We start from the raw sequence: 22532 nt of genomic DNA, 5'->3' as shown, positions 1-22532 counted from the left end.
TTTTTTTTTTCTCCTCAGAGTTATTCTGTCAACCTACCAACCTAACAAACTTAATCGTTTCCTATGGTTGGAAACAATTAAAGAACGTGACTTCAACATGTCCTTGAACACATGACTTTACACATTAACTGTATAATGATTGTGGTGGATATATGTTTTTGAACAAATATTTGTATAACTATCTCATGTATGCTTACAACAAACTTCAAGTATCATTTGTTTTGTTAGGTCATTCACGTGAGTTTATATCCTCACTTTTCAAACTACTGCATAACTGTTCATGCAAAGAATCGTTAATGGTTTTATTGTAATTGCAATGAATAACTGAAAAAAATGGGGGTTTAATTCACAGATTCAGCACTGTGATGTTTTCTTTTTGGTGTTTATAACAGTAGTAGGACAAAAATGAGATCATATGATAACTGATCCTATGATAACTAACCCTAAGATAACCGTGGAGATGGTAGCAAATGCCAGATGTTTCATGTTACTATTACCTGCATTGGTTTTTCAAAAAATTTTTTTTTCCTTACAGTCATTCCATTACGCTTCCCTCAGGGTAAAAAGCAGAAAATGGTCAAAAGGTAACTTATCTGAGTTAACATTTTGAAACTAGAAAATGAGACATCTTCTCTGGTAATAAGTGATCTGGATCAAATGCCAAAGTTCAACTTAATTCAAATATTTTTAAATTTGATAGTAAACACCAAAGTAAAATACCAAATTAAAATACCAAGTAAATGTGTTATAAGGTATAATATTGCTAGACTCGGTGGTAAAATTTCCTCTGACTTAAGTAGAAGAAACGTAGTATCTGCATATTTTGCCATTTCCTTCTGCTCTGTTTCTTTATCTATTCATGGCCTATTTGAGACTGTTAAAACAATGAACATATGAAAAATAGTTACAGCATAATAAATTTCTATGAAAGTATGTGGCCAGTGAGCTCGCTTTATTCTGTTTGTTGGTTTAGTCGCCTTTCTATGAAAATTTTCCTTTTATTGCACTATACGTTTTTAATACTTCTAAACCTGACCAGGACACAGCACAGTATCTTATTCTAAAAAGAGCAAAATGTTAAGAACTTGGTTGTGGAATCTTGCAGAACAAAGGATGGTGCTTTGATGTTACCTAAATCTCTTCACTGTTGCACAGCTGTTGGACAAATATAATTCTTGTAGCAATATAAACTTGATTTTTCACAGAAAAATGTCCAATATTTTAAGGAAATTTCCTACAGAGTCTTTTTCAGGAAAAATGATACCATAATTAAGGAAAAAAACTCTTCTTATTGATATTTACAAGGCACACTAAAATTTTAAGCCTTTCAATTAGGATGTATTGAAATAACAGCGACAAAAAAAAACACCTTTTCCTGGTGCTGTGCCTTTAAATGGGATGCAGTAAAATTAAAATATTGTTGTTCAGTTAAATTCAAGACAGAAGAAATGTAAGCATGTGCATTTTTATGGAAGTGGATGATCTTTCTTTTTTATTGACTATAAAAATTAAGTTTCAAAATTCCCAGAATTTGACAGGCCTTCTATTGCTAAAAGTAGTAACAGAAGCTATACACAAGTAGTGTTTACATCTGTATACAGGTTATGTCATACTCTGAGTTTCAGACTGAGGGCTAAATGAATACAATTTTACTTTGGAATGATGATGCCCACCTTAATCAGATAAAAACGCAGCCCTAAGAGGAATGAACCCTCTAGAGATTAAATAAACCATTACATAAAACAGGCTCTTTTTATTTTGTATTCACGCTGAAACCAAAATTGCAGAGCATTGTTGAATTTGGAAATTGTTCATTCAATCTTCTCTCCTTGAAACTGGGGAGGATTTGGCTTGAAGGATTTTGAATTGTATCATCATTAAAAATTAGTAGTGTGTTTATCTTGAGAAGAATAGTTCTTCCACTCTTTCGTTCAGTGAGGTGTCTCACACTATTGTCGCCTTCTCAGGGAGCTCTCTAACGGGTGGGAGCAGAAGACGGATTTCCTGCAAAGACTTGGGGCACGGAGACTGTGAAGGCTGGCTATGGAAGAAAAAGGATGCCAAAGGCTATTTCACGCAGAAATGGAAAAAGTACTGGTTTATTTTGAAGGATTCATCCTTGTACTGGTACACAAACCAGAATGTAAGTATACTCTACGTTTGGAGGAAACCAAAATTAAACCTTAAGCTTTATAATTCTTTTGAATAAAGTCCATTTTTACTACATGGTAGGATATGTTAGTGAACTGCCACTTTAATTGCCAGGTCTGGGTCACTCTAGCTGGAAATATTTCAACTGAAATTATTTTTTAAAGTCTCCAAAGTCCACGTCCAAGCTTAATAAAATAGCAGATGTTCATGGCACTCTTAAAGAAATGAGTATGTCAGTAGTTAATACTTTTCCACAGATACTATTTATTTGGACTAACACCATGTTCACTCTTTAGTTTCAGTTGTGTGGGGAGATGTATACAGTGTAACCATTCGTGTTAGTTAAGCGTTATGTGAAGCAGATGTGAAAATCTGAATTTGTAGATCTCTTTATCTGAAAGTTATTCTTACATAGATGTTCCTCGCTTTTTGCTGAATTAGTCTGGAGTTTGCAGTTTCTCATGTGTAAAACGCTGTTCTTGGCAAAATGTTACTGAAAACCACTGGGCTTACACTTGTGCAATCTGCATATATGTAGGAAAAAATAATGGAGGGTAGAAGCCAAAAAGCGTTAGACTGCTGTTCTTCCATTTGCATGCATTGAGCCTCAGTGCCTGATCTAAACTGTCTGCATACAGCCTGCTTTGATTACTGATATTTTAGTACATACTTTCCATTTTCTTCAAGAGGACAATTTTACTAGCATAATTATCCTCAGTTTTAGTATTTTCTCATCAGCCCAAACCAGTATTGTTTCAGGCTGTGGATGGTAAAAGCCTTCAGGTTTTGTGTTGTACGTTTTGTTTGTTTGACATTGTCACAAGCAAGGTGGGAGTCATTATGTTTCCCACTGATTTTCAGTCTGTTGTTTACAGCCAAGCCATAATTCATAGTACGCTTGCTAATACTTTTCAAAAATCTGACTGGTGTTAATACGTCTCCTTGCTTTTCCTGGTAAATTACTTCAAAATAAGCAAAAAGTGACAGGAGATACTTTCTAGTTATTACTTTTCCATTTAATCACTGGTGAGCTCGCTGTAGGAACTTCCTCAATTATTATTAGCAGGGCAGATGGTCTGCACAATCGTGACTTTAAAAGGAGGCATCCACAAAACAGTTTTAAAATGTAGACTATATGATGAAGAAACAGAGAATTCTTCTCTGTAGTTGATGTCTGGAATGCTGTTTTGGGTGCTGTATCTGGTGCTGAAAGGTTTTCTGTCATCTTCAGCAAAGGGGAATTAGGAGGACTGCAGCTCCTTTAAGAAACTGGCAGTTTAGTTACTTCATAAAAGTTATGGACATTGTATGATGCAGTAAATACATTTTTTTAAGTAAAAACATTATGGGGAAAATCTGTTCGGTATTTCAATTGACTGGACGGTTGTTCTTAGTGTAAGACCCAAACAGCTCGTGCTCACTCCTCTCTTCTTTAACTCTATGTTCTTCTTCACCATCACTTTCTCTTCTCTTCTCTTTTGATAGGATGAAAAAGCAGAAGGATTCATTAGTTTACCTGAGTTCCGGATAGATAGAGCCATCGAATGCAGAAGGAAACAGTAAGTAATGTGTCAATTATGTTTATAAATTGAAGGATTGCTGTCGGAAGTATACTATATATAGCACTGAAAATTTGCAAAGCCCAGAGAAGCAAGTTCCACAGAAATCTGCAAATAATGCATAATAGATCCAGTTAAGCTTTAGTGTTTCTCTTTATGATGAAAGATACAACTTAATGTAAATTCCATAAACTGTCTTACAAAGAATTGGATAACTCCTTGGTCAGCTTTCCAGATAGCCCAGTTACAACTTCAGTTAAATAACTAAAGCAAAAACCAATTAATATGTTAGCCAAGAGATAAAACTTTCTTAGGTTCAGTATGGTCATCTTGATAAGAATCAAGTGTGCAAGAAGCAATTACCACAGGAAATACCATTAAAAATATCATAGCAAGGGATGGTGAATATAATCTCCATTTTCTCCTTTATGGAGGAAGCTTACGTACCCAATATTGTGTTATTCTCAACTGCTAAAATATTTAGGTTCCATATGCAAAATGAACATTGCGTTATTGCTTATGTGCATATAGCTTCTACGGCATTATGCTCCCAGTAAAAAGCATATGCTAGGCTTTGCCACACTTAAGGCATATTTAATAACAGACACTCATTGGGAATTGTTTGCCAGCAGCGTTGGCATTGGAATTCATAGCTGACAAACAGCAAGTTTAAGAGAACAAGTCTAATGCTTTGAGACTAGCGCTTTGCCGGTATCTCCTGAATTATTTGCATGTGTTTTCTGTATGCTGCACCTGGATTTTTAAAACATCCCACCATGAGGAGCTACGTAGAATAGCCTTAAAGATACGCTCTTGCTAAAGCTTTCCTAGTTATAATTAAGTATCCTGAATTTTTGTTGTGCTTTCCCAATGACTAAATGCAGTTTTGGTCTGAGGAATACAAGTCCTACACCTATGAACACATGTACAATAAAAATACTGAAGATATGAATTACAATAGAGACTGCTCATCAGAAAATGAAACCTCTTCAATTGCTTGTTCTTGTCTGGAGGTATTATTACTGCCTGTCTGAGAATTAGGAGGCAGTGCATTTATACTTCTGTAACTCCTTTCAGCTGAGGGTATCACTACAGAAATTAAACATGAACTGAGCACTATAAATTCCTCTGTGGAATGAGTAGATATTAATAATGATATTGAACAAAAATACAGGAAAAATAATACCCCTTTGTTAGAATATAAAACACTTAACAAATTTCAGTGAATTAACCAAGATCAAACAGAAGGTCATTGTGCACAGCTAGAAATAGCTTCCAGAGCTTTGCTCTAAGCGTTAGAACACATTTCCTCAGAACACTTCTTAGAGAACCATTTCTGTAGGGTATATACACAGGGAAAAGTCCGATTAACTAAAACTTTGCACGCTGCTGAAAACTGAGTACCTTCAGGCTTTGAATCCTTTCAAAAAGAGGTAGGTCCAGAGGTAAAAGTATAATGAAGACATTAAAAGTATTCCCTTTGTTCGCTGAGCTGAATTTCCCTTTGATTTCTTCCTTCATGCACTATCATTTATATATTTCCCCCATCCTAAAAACTACACCTTACATTTGCCACTGGTTTACCTGCTCCATTAAAAACTGCAGAGAAAGCAAATCCAGTGTGACGCTTACTTACATTTCAGTATATCTGGCGTATGTGACTAGAGGGCCCTGCTTGTGCTACAGCCAGCTTTAACCCACGGCTTCTATAAGTGCGCTGCTAAAGCACTTACCTGTCCTCTTCTGCGTTGTCTTACCGAGGACGGGACTGAGCACGATTGCCATTGCCTGATTCCGCTGAAGAGCTAACAGTCCTGGTGAGCCTAGGGACAACTTCTGTGGCTGGATTCTTCTGCATTCCTTTTGCAAATAAAATTAAGGAGAGGGTGACCCATTTTGACCCAGCATATTCTGGAACAATTCTGTATCACGCTCCATTATTCTCTCTGCTAGACTAGAGGGAAATATTTCAGTTTGGATTTTCTTGCCTCCTTTTCAGAAAGCTAGTGAAAGACAAATTTCACAGGATCAGTTCTCGCTTCTTTCCACTTTGTCTTTTTCATTTAATAGGGGGGTTTTAGTGAGTGCTGGAACGTAACCTAGAATTCATTGCAAGCTGGAAATCTGAAAATATAAATCTGGTTGTGTTCTTACTCACTTCTATATGATTGAGTCCATTTTAACATTAATGCAAAAGCTAGTAAAGCAGTTACCTTTACAGTTAATGAGGACAGGGGCAAGAAACATAGTTCTTTCCTCTTTTTTTCTTTTTGGTAGGTTCATCTGTTTTCAAATCAAAATTGCCTGAAAAGTACACTTAGTATTTTAATGTTTAAAGAAGTCCAGCTAAAATCACAGTGTTAGTTTTCTTTCAGCTCTCTCAAAAGCAGAACTAAGAACATTTTGGGACTCAGCTTGGATTTCCCCTCAAATTTCTGTTATTTTCAGAGCCATCAATGTGAAATGTTCAAACGTTATTGAACAAAAGAACTTGAAGTCTTACTAGAATAATTAATAGATTTGTCTTTTCCACTGTTCTTTCAGATGGAGAATGCTCTTTTATAGAATGACTGTTACTGATGTCCATAGCATACATGGAACAAAATAGCCTTAAGAAAGCTTTTGCAAGAATATATAATAATTGAATGCATTACTCTGTATGGTTTGATGATTTGCCTCACTAATGCATTTAATGAAGGTACCCTGATTATTATACGAATCATGGCATTATCTCAGACTGGTTTAGCTCTCCAGGCTATATTTGGATGTAGAATGACCTTGTCCCTGTGAGAGGAGATTTCTTGCGTTGACACTGAAAAACTTTCCGCTGCTTTAAGGCAACACCTGCATGATCATACTGTATTAGAAATCTTATTTAAGTTTGTGTGATGTGGCATGACATGAATATCATGTTATTTTCAAAGATACCGATAATTACAATGCCCCATGATAAAGGTGATCCACAAGACTAAAGATTAATGGAACTACGTACACAATTAATCATTGTTAACTAGTGCTTTGCCTGAACTTTCAAAAATCTCCACCTAGTGAAATATTTCATTGCATAATTAATGCAAATCTAGGTCTTAAATTTATGAGAGCATATGCCATACTGTTGGCCCTTCATATTGAAACTGTGCAGCCAGAACTCTCTATAGATGTCATTGATATAGTATAGGTAGACGTGAAGTTATACCTTAAAGGTTGCTACCATTTCAGTAATTTTTATTACTTCTTCCGAAATGAACTTGACAGTCTTGGTAGAGAGCAAACCAAAGGTGAGCCACCAGCAGGCCCCCACAGGAAAGAAGGCTAACAGCTTCCTGGGCTGTGGTCACTGGAGTGCAGCCAACAGACGACGGAAGTGGTTATTCCCTCTTACTTGGTACTCAATACACCACATCTAGATTATTGCATCCAGTTTTGGGCCTCCAAAACAATCCAAAGGTAAAAAATATAGGTATCGTTCTTCTGCATTATTCATATGTGTCTATTGATCTAGAATTATTTCCCTGGAGACTTTTCGGCAGTTCTTAATGCTAGTGTATCTAAATGCTTCTCTAATAATAATCTTTGTGACGCTTCTGGGAGATGAAGGTGGTTTTATTGTCACATTTTGCAGCCCAGAAACAGAACTGCAAAACATTTAAATCACAAGTTTCCACAGAATTGAGATCTTCATTTCATAACAGTAAAGACCTGTTTTCTTCAGAGTATGTAAATATATAACAGTACAATACATTATTGCAGCTGTAAGTGCTCTCCATTTCAGTAAATGATCAGAATATCAGACAAAAAGATATTGAGGAACATTCCTGTAGTAACCAATTATTAAGTCTGTTTGCTGTGACTTAGCATGTGAGAACTCCTTTGCGTAAGCAGGAAGACCTGCAGCATTTAACGGATTTATCCTTGAAAAAATTCTTGCTCTCTGCATTTTATGACACATTCACAAATTCCATAACAACTGCGGCAGGATTCCTACAGAAAGTAGCCTTATCTGTGGCGTAATCCTGATTCACCTCTCTAGCAAGTCCGCTCTGTACCTGAATTGAGGTAGGGTGCCTGTGAGAATATAATACTCAAATACATAATCATGGATTGTATCACATTACGAGAGCATAGTGGAGCCAAATTGAAGTTGTTTATCACACTAACTCTGACTTATTCTAACTTTGAAAAGGTTGACTTTGAAACCCCAATATTGTCATTTTAATGCTTTTATGTATGTAAATTTCCTGTCTAGGAAAATAATCCTATTTACAAGCAGAAACTCCATCATGTGATATTCTAACAGGATTAATCAAGAGGATTAGAACCTTTAGATCCACCACATAATCCTCTCCAATTCGAGCCAATACTAAAATCTCAGAAGTGGAAGACGGTTGGGCAAATGGAACACTAGAAAGTGGAGACGTTGCACAGAGTTCAGACCAACAGGAAACAGAGTGCTGACATTGCAGCAAAAAACACATCCGTGAAAACAGCATATCATGCTTAAATAGTAGAACAATGCAAGAGTATTTGTTTAGTAGTGACTTTCTATTTCGAGTATTAAAAATTAAGTTCTGTAAGGAACTTCTGTAAGAAGGTGTAGTATTTGTTAATTACTGTGTAATTAACAACGCGTAATGTGCCACTCTAATATATGTGTGAGTGCATAAGGACATATGCAAAACCATTTCACATTTCTTATTCGCAGAGAGGTATCATCTGTTTTGCTAGAGCAGTTGGAGTTGCTGCTAGTCAGCCGGCATAGGGGGAGTAAAAAGTTCTGCATTAAGAAGTAGGAGACTAAGAATAGTTGACACTAAAATCGTATTATACTAATTGGCTAAAAGAAATCATACATTTGATCAGAGTATACTTAAAGCTATATTTATATAATGATCAAAATCTCTTGCATTCAAATCTTAAAATTCAGTACGTATAATTAACAGGCCTGTGCCATCTAGTGGGCATCAGAAAAGCTTCCTCCCTATCCGGGATTTCTCATGTACTTACTACTTTCATTTGCAAAATACACAAGTAGCTGGGGAGATGGGGATCTGCAGTTGAAATTATCAATGTCCAGATGCCAAAACAATACTTAAATACCTCTCAAGTCTCTTTTGTGGAATGAAGATGTTTTATGACCCTCTGTGCAAAGGTAAACTTACCCTTAATATACTCCTAATCTCACGAAAAGGGAAACTGCACATAAATACAACTCTGCTGTTATCCATTCTTCTGTAGAACTTTTGTTAGGAAAGCCTGTTACTGTGCGCATTTGTGTTAATAATATATATAAGAAAATCAGTGTGCCCAAGTGAAGCTTCTTCAGCTTTTATTTTTGTCTCTGAAAACTGCAGTAAATCACAGTAATTAATAAAACAGTCATTTGCATTTAAGCTATTAATAGCAGGAACCCTGCATCACAGGTTTTTCGTAATGCCATGTGTATGATTTCTAACTAATTCTTACATCTGGTAATTACCATATAAATGTCAGTATTTTAACGTAAATGTTATGAATGATAGTGTGGGGTTTTTAACCATTTGCCAACTAATCAAAGTAATAGTCTTTAATGCTCTGAGTTTGTGGTTTCCCTGACAGCAATACTCCTTTTAATTATATTCACACAAAAAAAATTGTTAAAAGTATGATTATTGTTCTTAGCAGTTTTCAAGTAACTGCTCAACTGAGGGGGAGCTTAGGGATTATACCATATAAAAGCAGTAATAAAAAGCATTTTTATGTGAACTGTAATCATCCATGCTGTAAGATTGTGAGCTTGATTATTATCTCATGCATGTAGTCTGTGCAGATTACAACGCAATGTAGTGACGTCTGTGTATAGCCAGTCTAAAGCAAGAACCAGACCTTGCCTCACAAAATCAGTAATATCAAATTGAATCACACTGGCCAAGTGGCTGGTGAAGGAATTGACAGTTGAGGAAGGAGAAAGAATATTAGCAATGCACAGAGCAATGTCATTCTTACAGCTGCCTTTTGTCACACAACTGTTCAGTACCTCAGGTCAGAGAGGCCAAGAATATAGTACACTATACTACTGATATTGTACTAGTTACACAAGTAAAACAGTACAGACTTTTAAAATTATATTAAACCTGTTGTGATATGGTTTTGGAACTATACCAGTGATGTCTAATTTCTCTTGCACTTTTCAAAGAACTTCACTCTATAAATTAACCTTTACATAAATTTAAAATCACCCCAGGGAAAACAAAAAAACAAACAAACAAACAAGCAACCCACAACTATGAGTTCTTGAATCAAAAGCTACCTGTGAGAACAGACTGTGCAATAAAAAAAATTAGTGAGCTACATCAAACTGACCATGAACTATAATGTAACAATAAATATAAGGTTTACGTCTAAATATTGGCAACTCTGTTATTTGCTAGGTGGCAGATGAAGAAACGTCAGCTATTAATGACACACAGTGATGGCAGAAAAAATACAGAAAAGATTAGCAGATTAAGATGAAAAGTACCTGGGATATGTTTGGGTTTAGGGTAACTTGACAAAGCAATTGCTGGAATTAGAACTGACTACTTGAAGAGTTAAGACTATTTAAGGAACTTCTTTATTATGATCTACTTCCAAACAAAGCAAACCTGCCACTTTTATTCCCTAGATCTTTCCATATGCTTCCCTTAAGCTCAAATGGAATGAAAATTATAATTAAGGATTAAAAAAAAATGTATTAAATTTAGGAAACATTAATTTATTTAAGCTTATTCTAGAGATCTTACAGTCTTGTGACTGAGTAAAGAGAATTTGAGGGTGCTGTATTTTTAGTGTCATCTCCAGTTGAATGCAATTAGCAGATGGTTATTCCTCTTTATATTCCTTCTCTTCTCATTTATTAACATAAAATAAAATTCTGGATATATTCATGTATATCCTCAGAATCAGAATGACAATAAAGATACGAGACAGTTATAACACATAAGTTGGCAGCCCTCTATATTTCTTTGAGCAGGACACAAACCACAGTCATCCAAATATGTGAGAAGAGGTGGAGGGATCAAACTCTTATTCCTTTAGAGATCTTTGGAATATGACTAATACTTACTTAAATATACTCAATAAGATTTTCAAATTCACCCAAGAAGTTTTAAGATGTATAACATCACTGGTTATTGAAAAGATTTACATTTCTAAGACATTCAAGGGCTTTTGAAATGTTTACAAAGTACCAGTTAGGTTCACAAATGTAGACGTAATCTGATCAGTAGGAATCCATCTCTAAGTTTATCCAGCAAGATTCAGAGTGAAGATGCAAAATGCCTATGAAACTGTAACGTGCCGAAGAATCATAGAGCCTGTCAGTCTTGCATATTTGTAGACAAACTGTTTGAAAGAAAAGGTATTTTTTTATTCTTTGTGCTTATTTTATAGTGCCTTCAAAGCATGCCACCCCAAAATAAAGAGCTTCTACTTTGCAACAGACTGCCTTGAAGAAATGAATAGGTAAGTTATGTTTCCTCTTTATCATGGTATATTCTTTATCATGGTACTCCAATAATTGAAAATAATATTTCATCTCACATAGAAATATACTCTTGGAGCATGATGTAATGCTGATTGATAGTGTCCTCAGTCCTCCATTAATTTTAGTACATACATTACATTGTGTGGCTTGCTTTGCTGAAATTTTCTGTCGTGCCACATGTCGCAGTTCTGCAAAGGTGTTAGGAAAGTTAGTTTTGTTGGTCTCATGTATGTTCATTAGAATTTTTGTTTGTTAATGGGCATAAAGTTTATCTCACTTCTAATTTTTTGTTGATCAAGGCTAGAACTATTAATGTGGGATAAAAGTTTCTGGTATATAAAAACAATGCATACGTACCAAAGCTCATACTTAAGAGAATACCCACATGATGGGATAAGATGTTTTAAGGTTAGCTCTACTGATAATCCCCAGTAATGTGACATCATCGAAAACCAGAGAAAAGCAATCTGAAGTAATTTTCTAACAGGAATGGTATTGAACTAATGAGATGCATTTATTTTTCATGCCAGAATTTGAAAGAAAAATAAAAATAAAAACCAACTCTCTCTCCCCCTAAGGAAAAAAAACAACAACAACAAAAACCAGTAGTAATTTATTTTATTCATTGTATCACTGTCCCAACAAGGAACAGAGGCTAGCAAAGTTCAATTGTTGGCATTGCCCTGTGTTTTTAAGTGTCCTTGGATGTGCTGGGAGGGCATTCAAAACTTGACTGGACAAGGCCCTGAACAACCTGATCCAACATTAAAGCTGGCCCTGCCGTGGGTGGGGTGCGGGAACAGATGACCTCCTGACGTGTCTTCTAGCCTAAATTACTCCGTGCTTCTATTTTGTGACTCAGTGATGAAGGCAGAGGTTAGATAAAGGTGGGGAGGTACCTTTGATCCTCAAAGGCAGAGTCAAATGTTCTACCTCCTCCTGTTACTTGGTAATTTGTTTATTCCCAGCTGAGGTAAAAAGCAAGGACACATGGGACAACGTTGCCATACTTTGAACTCTTAAATCTTTCCTGGCGTAGACTGCTGAAACTTTGAGATTTAGTTAGTTCTTCCTGTTCGCAGACTTAGAAAGATGCAACTGTCTCAGGATACAGCTGGACTTTTTTCTTTGGAATACTAATGTCTAAAAATTGTTTTTAAACTGAACATTTATATTCTGTGGTTTACACGGCCCTTCAAGAAATACTGTATTGATGTATAAGACTGGCTGTATTGCAACAGTTCAGGCTAGTTCATCATCCACTGATGAGGATGAGGTTCAGTTCTCGGGAGTACCTCGCTGTGGCTAGCTGTTATGTTTGGGATGTAAATCTGCTGAAAAATATTTTTCCAATGTTAATAATGTTCCATTGTTCAGTTATATAACGTGACTGAGATTTGTTTGCTCCAAAACTGAAGTGAGGATCTTCTGCTATTTTTAACTATGCATGGTTTCTCCCTTGGTTTTAGCTGCTCTGATAGCTATGATTTGTTGAAGTGCCATTGATCATATCTTTCTATTATACCATAAAAAATTCTGACTCAAGGAAACCAGGAAGTCTTGACATACATTCAATAAACTGCTCTCACAATATTCATTGATTTTTCTACTCTGGGGAGCCAACGAAGCTGTCTTTATGACAGTTTACAGCCTTCGTGGAGAGTAACAGTTGGAAAGGTGCCAGGATGTATTTTCATATCGTACTGACATGTTAGTTTGGAATTTATGAGAGCCTTTTTCCTGGAGTTTTGGCTCTGCTTCCCATGAGAAAAGACAAAGGGTGAACTTTCTCTTGAAGTATTTTTCTGCAGTATTTTTCCTGCAGAAATGCTGTTCCTGTAGAGTAATTGTAATTCACCCCCCCAGCCCAAATGATGGATTACTATGCTACCTCTGTAAAGTCCCTGGGCATTCCCTGCAGCCTTTACATGCTTCCTGGAATTACTTCTCCCAGATATCCTGTGTGAAATTTGAAATGAGTAAGCAAGATTCATAGATGAAAAATGCACTTAAAATACTAATTTCACAAATCTCTCTCTTCCCAGCAAATTACTAACCATGTAATCTGAGGAAATAAGGCAAATACTCGGCATGGTATCTCTCACTCCTGCTGTCACCAGAAAATTTAAATGGATTTTCTATGCTGACAGAAGGGTAAATCTTTCAGGCTGAAAAGTAAAGGAGTTCTAATATGGAGAAGAACATAGTATTTCTTTATTTGCTATGTGGGGAAAGTATACCCTTTCTTCCACTGCATTTACCACCAGCTTTTATTTTAACAGCTGTTTTTACAGTTTCTTACTTCAGATTCACCATTTAATAATTTTTCTCCACTCCAGAATATTTTAATCTGCCTTTAATACTGCATTGCTGTTGAAAGAATTGTATACCAACGGGTAGTAATTGATTTGTATGTAGCAGATAGAGTTACTCAGTTGCAGCTGGATTTTGCCTGCTGCGCTGCATGGTGCACAGACTTTGGTTTGCAAAATTAATGCTCATGCTGTTTTGTCAGGTCTTACATGAGCATAGTTGTGTTCTTAGAAATGAATTAATAATGAAATTGATGAGCTCATCTTTTGCTTGCCATGGTCACGGGGTACTCCAAGCTTGTTAAAGGCCTTATTTCCCAGAAGTGCTTCATCTATTGCCATACCATGCATAACCTGTTTATGGCTTTAATACTCTCAAGGAAATTAGCACTGAATTTAATATGCAGTTGTTTTACAATATCTACTTTATTGATGGAAGTATGCAGTGCAGTGCATTTACAATCTCCTCATGGACTCCAAATATTAAATTAAAAAAAGTTCCTGTTTTAGGCTGAATAATTTGATCACATTTGATTTGAATAACTGGGTTAACTTTGCAATTTTAATAACTCCCATAAATCTTTTGCATTTGTTCAAAAATATAAAAAATACCTGCTACCCACTGAAACAGAACGATGATTGATTTTGTAGGGGTCACTCCCAATATTTTCCAAGTAAAGACCTGAAATAGTCTAACACAATATTTTCCTTAAAAAGAAACTGTGTGAAAATTGAAGTATTCTGAATTAAATCTCTATTGATTATAAGCAAATTTCAGGGTGCATATCCTTTGTATTTTTATGTATGGGATATAACCAAGTGAGTTACCCAAGGCTTTCCCTAAATCATCCTGTTTATTACTAAAGTTCATTCAGCTGTCTTCCGTAAATTTGGGGCATGTTAGTATCCTTGACAGATCTTGGCCAAATCAGATGATGGGCCAGTATTAATGCATCTTTTTACAGTTTTAATTTACTTTCAGTCTTCACTTACAAATAAGCTAACACCTAAGAAAAGATCTTGGCAACTAAAAATTTCAGACCTACGCCCCTATTAGACATTGCCTCTCTTAAACAAGAGTTCTGGAGAAGTGAGCAGGAGAGCAACCATGTCAGATCTGCCTGTCCTAATTTAACAGCTCTTTAACAAACAGAGCCAAGTAAGTTATTAAAGAGCTCTTACTGCTCAGTCCCTTACCCGATGAAAAGCAAGGAGATAATTCTGCAGGCCGTGAAAGGTACTTTTCAATTAGAAATCCCTGAAAGGGAGAATCCCAATGGTGGTGTAAGTAAACATAAACAGCAGGTTTTCCCCTTCTTCCTTTATGGTCCTATAAACTTGTTTCAAATCCAGGAAAAGTAGTCCATGCCCAAGGCCACTTCTGTCCTCCAATTTATTGTTCTCACATAAAAGCTCATAAGTTGCAGCACAAGTAAAACAGTTTTCTGATCAGAATTGGCTGCAGGCCCCAGAGGCTGGATGAAACCATGATGTACATGGGAGTGAACAGTGCAATAGCAGTGCTCCGTCTGGGGAAAATACTGCGCCAGGAAGTACTAGTACAGAGCTGCAAGTCTTCAAAATCCCCTTTTTTTTGGCTAGCCACCTAACTCCTCCTTTCTATGACTTATAGACTACTCGCCATAGACTTGTGAACTACCATTTCCCCCTTAATACAGTTTGAGAACCACTGGCTTATAGCATTACACTAAAGGAGTTCAAAGGAATTTATAATACACAATTGCAATTTTCCAATACGCAATCCAAATTAGCATTCAGGTGTAAATTTATCCCTAACGCTCAAGGGTTAGAATTTGCATTGACTTTCTGTACTGGTTTAAATTACAAAATTAACTTAATCAAATTCTGCTGTAAATAATGCCATTGTGAATTGGTATAGTTCTCCTGGGAGTCAGAGAGTTCAACTGCATTTAATATAGCAGATTCTGTGATTGCAGTGCTGTACCTCTCCGTGATGAATGAACGCGCATTACAGTCATATATTATGATGTTATGCTGGAGATACTAGATTAACACTGCAAAATCTGAAGTTTTTAGTAATATAAATAAGTAATATACATAATTAAATAAGCTGGGTATTTAACAGTATTGTTAGGCCTATTTGATATGATTTCTTTAAGAGTATGTGGAATTAGAATTACCTAATTTCACAATAAATCATCCCATCTCTTAAAAAAAATCCCCTCTAAAACCCAGGCCCCCCCCATACCTTTTCAGGCCATGCTAAACTCAGTTCTTTTGCTCATAAAGAACGTTTCATTTCTCCAAAGCCTTCTTTTGGGCCAATCATTGGCTGAAAGCTAGGGTAAAAGCTTGAATAACTGAGTAAAATTACAGCGTGCATTAAATGTTAAGAAATCCTGGCTTGGATTCACTTTTACAGCTTTTCATCCCTTACCCATACTTTCATAAGAATGGTAGAAAGACACTCTGGAGAACACGACGTGGTTGCAGGTGCTGAAGCACAGACAATGTCCCAGACAGCGTAGGAAGCGGTAGGTGCATGCAGCAGCCAGTACTCGCCTTTAAGTGGATGCCCAGAAAGTTTGGTGAATTATCCAGAGTAATATGGTAAATCCGCTAGGACAAGGTTACAGTAGGGTGGAATCTGGTATCCGCATTTGACTAATGAAGAAAATATCTTATTGTAATCTTAATAGATTCCTTTAAGTATCAGCTTGAAACTCCAAGCTTGACATACCAATGACTATTCCTTTCTGATTTGCCTAAGCGGTGTTAGTGCTGCCACAAACGTGCTTGGAAATGTGTTTGGAAATTGGCAAGAGAAGTTCCAGCTGAGTGAGTTTTGTGACTGTTTTGGTAGATTTCCTTAGGGTTTACTATTGGTTTTATCTGAAATTATAGTCTATCATAAAGCTATTGTGTGCATATTCTCTGTGATACACAACTATATTTATACCATAAGATGCTATTTCATTTGTTACCAGAAGGGTAATTTATTTGCTACAGAAGTAGTGAACTTTTTTGTCTATCATCCACTGCGGGGAGAAAAAAAAAAATCCCATTAAGTGCATGAAGTAGATGCACATGCAAAGAGGGCATAAATTGCCATGGTTCACTTGTCAACTGTTAAGCTGTCTGGGGCTTTTTTCGTATTTTTCCAGCCTGACAAATCTAAGAAGACAATGCATGAAACAAGATCAACAGAGTCATGTCAAATTATCAAATCAGGGAGTACTTACAGTTTACCCCATGAATGATTTTACTTAAGAAATTCCAGCAACTGTGACAAATAAAATAGTAGAAATACAGGCTGCTGAGAGTTGATATATTTGGAGAGATGAGCTCATTGAGAAGACTCTGCTCAGTGTTATATTTCACTGTGAGACATCAGTTACGTTTTTGGGCTGCTTTTGTGTTGAGGAAAATCAAGGCATCATTTAGCCATGCCTATTGCAGGAACCTTTATTCTGTTAAATGAATATATTACCTGTATAACCTTAGAAAATAGTGAAAATAAGTTACCTTAGGAACCAAAACGGGAAGTGTATTGATTTTTTAGCTGTCCAGTAAGAAAGACTGGTCAGGAAGAACCCAGCACAACAAGTACAAAATCGATTTTAAAACATAATTCTGTATTGCAAAGAATTTTACCGTGAATTCTGGAATCCGATTATCCCACTGATGTAAAAAAAAATATAATACAGAGGTTTTTATCAGACATGAAATATAAATTGCACTGAATAAATTCTGTGTATGAAATAAACGGTTCAAGGGAATCTATATTTTAGTAGACTTAAAGATAACTTAGATTAAGTCAAGTTTAACTTCCACTTTAGTTCTGTTTTTTCCTTTTAACCAAATAGTCTCAAGGGTAGATGCAATCTCAAAAGCGAAGAAAGATACGTTCCTGCACTGAAACATTTATAATACAAACCTGACATGACATACAAGTGCAAGTATTAATTGATTAAATGATGCAAGAAAGATAGGAAATATATAACTATTTATTTATTCTATCCTTTAATGCCTCAGTATTTCATTGATTTCATTCTTAAGGGAACATTTAACAGAAAGAAACAGTGAAAGTGGATAGACTCTTTCTTGAATTTACACCTTTTTGGAATATATCCTTTATTTACTTTTTCACTTGGATTGAATAGTTTCTTCTATATACCAGCCATCTTATACATGCAAAAAGTGTGTCCAGCATTGAGGATATTAGCAAATAAAACTTATTTGAACCACAGAAACCCGGTACTTCCTGACCTGTTCCCCACGGATTTATGGGAGGGTTTTAGCTATAACCCTAAAAGTAAGTTTTGCACCTGTTTTTTAAAAAAATGGTTACCCTCTTGCCTTTGATTTTTATTCTCCTACGCTAAACATAATAGTTCTCTCAAATTTATTATAACTGAGATTGTCCAAGTTGTTTAGGTTTTTTTACTTGTGCTATTTTACTCTGGACTGTAGAAAGGAATAGCCAAGTGGGTAAAGTGTGATGCCACCATGAAAACTATTGTTGCTTTCAATCCCAAAACCTCACGCTGACCTTGGACTGGCTCACCACCATGCTTGGCAGGAGTAAATGATAACCGTCAGTAAACAGAAACTTTCTGCATTTGTACAATGAGTAATGGCATAGTCTTGTTTTTAATATAGTGTGTTAGGACAGTGAAGCTATATGAAATTGTTTCCCCAGTTGTTTGGTCCACTTTAACATTTTCCAGTGTTTTTATTAAATGATCAGTAAGAGAATGTGCTCCTGACAATTCTGGGCATTTCAAGCATGACTCACTCTTCAGTAGCAAGTTTTGATCATTGTCACAGCTACTTAGGTCATCCCTGCCCTCGGTGCCTCTGTAATCGTCACTTTCCAGGCCTGGGGGGTAGAACCAGACTCTCAGAAGAGGCCCTGGGCTGTAATCCCCTGGTACTAACCAGAATTATCACAGTAAATTTAACTTAACTTCCTACCATGCAGCTCTGTTTTATCCCAAAGTAATGACAACAGTGTCTGTTTGTAATCAACAGAATTAATTAAAGCCAAGTCTGATTTATTTAGAATTTAAACCATGGAGACAAAGTACTAAACTTATGTATTTCAATGACTTTACTTGAGGTTTACCTTTCCCTGCATTTGGTTCACTAAGGTACGGGCAGCAAAAAATGATTAATACACTTCTTGGTCCCTTGTAAGTTGCTGAAATGTACCTCACTGAGATGGATCTTATGGAGATGTTGTACCATATTGAAGGTAAAATGTTGTAGCAAAGTATCCTTGGGATATTTAGTACGGCTCCTTTTCATCACAACTAATTTCTATCTAGAATGCAAACCTTGTGGTTCCTTGAGTGGCCTAGACTCAAACTTAGTGAAGCGTGCTGTTTAAGTTGTTTAATTACCAAAATAAGAGAGTAGTTGAAATTATGAAAGAAAAAAGGTAGGGTTTTGCGGGGAAGAGGAGGCCAACTTTCTGCTTCAGGGGGCCAAGATATAGAGAGATGTACATGTAAGATTGGTATACACGTACCTGTCAGAATCTCTCATGTCCTTTTGTGATCACATGAAATTTGAAGAGCTATTGGGGTACAGCTGTATAAACCAAATTGGACAAACGATCTCCTGGGGTTTTTTTCACTATAGCTGCTTGTCAGGTGTAGTATGCAGCCTTGCATCGCGTGACCTTCAAGTAAACATGCAGTCATCTATCCCTTGGAGAGTCCAGTTCTGACACATACTCCCGTTGCCTTCCTGAAAGCTGAGATTTGCCTGCAAGGCATTCAGTGCAGAGTTCGGAACCAAATGGCTGAGTTTCCAAGCTTTCCACAGAGAACTTTTTATAACCTTGACTGCCTGTTTTCTTAAAAATGAAAGTGGTTTGCTCATCAAGTAAATTCATCAAGTTTACACAGCGTTCCTTTTGAACTGAGCTTGCATTTCCTTGGAAAAAAAAAGTTAACTGTAAGAAAAGCATCTGTAATCTCAGCACTTCTATAACTCCTGATTAACCTCAAAAACATTCACCCGTGCTTTTTTTAAAAACACAAAACCTAAAATTGAGATTCTTTTTCTTTTATCAGAAGAGATTTTATCATTATAAGCCACTGAATGTCATCAGATAACCCTTTTTGTTGTCTTGACAAAGACCTAACTCTAAATTGTGGTAAATGAGGTAAGAAAGTACTTGTAACTATAGCTGGGGATGATCTTGCCCTTTGGAAGAGAAAAATCTGCGCAGTCTTAGAGAAGGAAGATTACCTTCTGCTAATTCCAGATTCGGACATTGAGGCCATATGAATAAAGCTGATACTCTGTGCTTGCTAAGAATATCCGTGTTCTCTTGAAGGTTAATGTTAACACGTTGACTGTTATCTATATATGCTTCCAAGATCTGAAACCCTCAAATTAACAATGAGCAACAAGATAAATTTGGCAAGAAATTTAAGACAATATAAATATCCATTCACTGACCACCAAAATGGCTGAGTCTGTTTTAACTTTGAAAATGGTAATGAGCCCTAATTTATCATTGGTCCTTAAGCAGAACCTTAGTTGAAGTCGCTGAGGCATTCTGCTTAATTGCCAAAGGCATATGGTAAAGTATGACTGAAACTATTTTACTCCAATGCTAATGAGTTTAGAAATTCAGGAACAACTGTTGAAAAAATAGTGAATACAAATGCTTAATAATGAGCAAGGGTATGATGTCACTTCAATTACTGCAATAAAGAATATGCCTTTCCAGAAGCAAATGTCAAGTGATCAGCATGCCTTTGTTGAATGAAATTACGCTGGTGAGCGCTGTAGAAAAGCTTTTCTGTAAACCTGATAATGCATTTGAAATTTACTTCCTTCATGATAGAGATGAGTTGTTGATGTGCTGACATAAACAATGTCTCCGTAAGCAGTCCTAACCCTGCAGCTGATATTTGTGAAAACTAATCATCATTTCCATTTTTATTTCCAATTTCCCCACTTCTGTTTTAATACTGAAAAGCAAAGCAATATTATTGTACAATTCTTCACATTTTCATAGTTTTGCAAGTAAATTAAACCCTATAACAATTCCCTGCAAGAAGTAAATGTTGTTGTCCCCTTTGGATACTTATGAAAGCCATAAGATACGTAGAAAGATTTGCTGAAGGCCGGACAATGAGTCAGTGTTAGATCCAATATTACAGATTAAGATCATTGCTCTGAGCGACCGCAGAGCGTTGCTTAGACCAGGAGATCGATACGTGCTGAACTGTGGGCTATTTTTAGTGGAGGGTTCACTCGTCCTTCATTTTCTGCCTCCTTGCTGTCTGCACCGTCTTCCATATACTATCCTATTAGACCAATAATACATTCACATATGTCCTTAGAAGCTTTTTGTCTGCTCTAGTACAAGTGGGAAAGAATCACACTGAATAGTTTTCTTCTTTTAATCTGCAAAAAACCTGTCCTTTTGACATGTATTGTAGGTATTGTTTACTAATGTCTTTCTGGAAGTCTTTGAAAGATGTTTTTGTCATGCTATGATTCATTAACGAAGAATGTAATTATTAACAAATTTTATGTGGCAACGTTAAAAAAAGAAAAAAGAGCTGCTTCTAGAAAACTCTTACGTGCAATATACTAGGAAATGAATGACATAGTAAATAATTTAGTCACTGAGTAAGGGAATATTTAAGAATGCATCCCAGTCATTACAAATGTCTATTAATAGGGCTTTTTCCTTTGGTTATGTGTCCTCGTTGATGAAAATAAGCTGATTCTTGATTTTCCATTTGCTGAACATTAAGAAGTGACTTTCCTCTCTATGTGTTAATGTCCTTTTTTCCTGCCTTTCAATGATATATTGTATAAACATCCAGTAATCTTAGATAAAGAAAACTCTAAAGGTATTTTCCCCAAAATAAACTAGAATATTTTCCTAATGAAACAAAGAATCTTATTTTTGATTACACTGATTAATTTTGGGACAAAGAAAGAAACCAGAACATTGAATGTGAAATGCAAATATTGAAGTACTTTCAATTTACCAAGTCTTGTTTTAGAAACCTAAGATTCTGTATTAAAAAAATCAAAGGAAAATAACGTTGGTATCGCAGCTCAACAAGCCTAAACATTTATGTCACCAGTATCATGAATCTAGACTAGCAAATAACGAGTGGAATACTGTCATGGTCTGTTTTAGCTTTCTGAGTATACAGATTTAATACAACTTATTTTCTAATATAGGTTTTCATGCAATTATTAGTATAATTCTATTTTATTTTATAGTATTTTTGAAATTCAGGCAAGTTCTTGAAATTAATAGAAGTAGCAATCAGAATAAATGTAATAAGCTCCTTTACACAATGTCTCTGGCAACCATTCCACACAAACAGTTTGCAAACGCCACTGAGAGAGGATCTGATTCTGCTTAAGGTGGAGACAGAGCTGGACGTTCTCTGTTCTGCACAGACTATTCTAAAAATTTCGTTTAGTCATTGCTAAAGTTAGCATATTAGTATGTCTGCTTCACATTTTCTTGATGACCTAAGGAAGATTGATGTCATAATTCTTCAGTTTTCCAGGCAGCAGAATAAAACGCAATGAGTCTGGTACTTCACTAGGCAAACATCCTCCAGCAGGTGTGAATAGAATCTGTGATGTGAACTGGAACATCCTTCACTTAAAATTATTAAGCAATGAACACATCTGAATCATGATTTTAACAGCCTGAACTGTGCTTAATTTTTGGACTAAGCGTTCTCTCTGACTTTTCCAAATGTTAAGAATGTGTATGCCCTCAGATTTACACTAGATGTTCCTTTTAAGTATCTCTCTTCCTCATTTTTTATTGTTCTATTAGATGGATGAATCGTCTGGGTCTCGCAGCGATTGGTTACACACCTGATGACAAGGATATTCGTCCAGATGAAGGTAATGCTTCACAGATTATAATTAGGAGAAGAGAGCAGAGAGTACATATCTGTTCATTATTTGAACAAAGTTGGAGATGTCATAACTGACTTTTTTATTAACGTACGTGCCATA

General features: G+C 36.0%; 1 protein-coding gene across 1 annotated transcript in view; it reads left to right on the top strand.

Annotated features, from left to right (window-relative positions):
• LOC104012938 (connector enhancer of kinase suppressor of ras 2) overlaps window positions 1-22532 on the top strand; it is a 209359-nt gene that overhangs the window by 182629 nt on the left and 4198 nt on the right. The window contains exons 16-20 of the mRNA XM_087749123.1: window positions 536-584; window positions 1968-2143; window positions 3637-3710; window positions 11118-11189; window positions 22348-22418. Coding sequence (XP_087605249.1) covers window positions 536-584; window positions 1968-2143; window positions 3637-3710; window positions 11118-11189; window positions 22348-22418 — 442 coding nt within the window. The remainder of the gene's footprint in view (window positions 1-535; window positions 585-1967; window positions 2144-3636; window positions 3711-11117; window positions 11190-22347; window positions 22419-22532) is intronic.

The sequence above is a fragment of the Nipponia nippon genome, unplaced genomic scaffold, assembly GCF_047370975.1.
Source record: "Nipponia nippon isolate SJK-2023a ecotype South Korea unplaced genomic scaffold, ASM4737097v1 scaffold_12, whole genome shotgun sequence".
NCBI lineage: Eukaryota > Metazoa > Chordata > Aves > Pelecaniformes > Threskiornithidae > Nipponia > Nipponia nippon.
The sequence above is the reverse complement of the archived record's forward strand: the minus strand, read 5'-3'. Positions and strand labels throughout refer to the sequence as shown.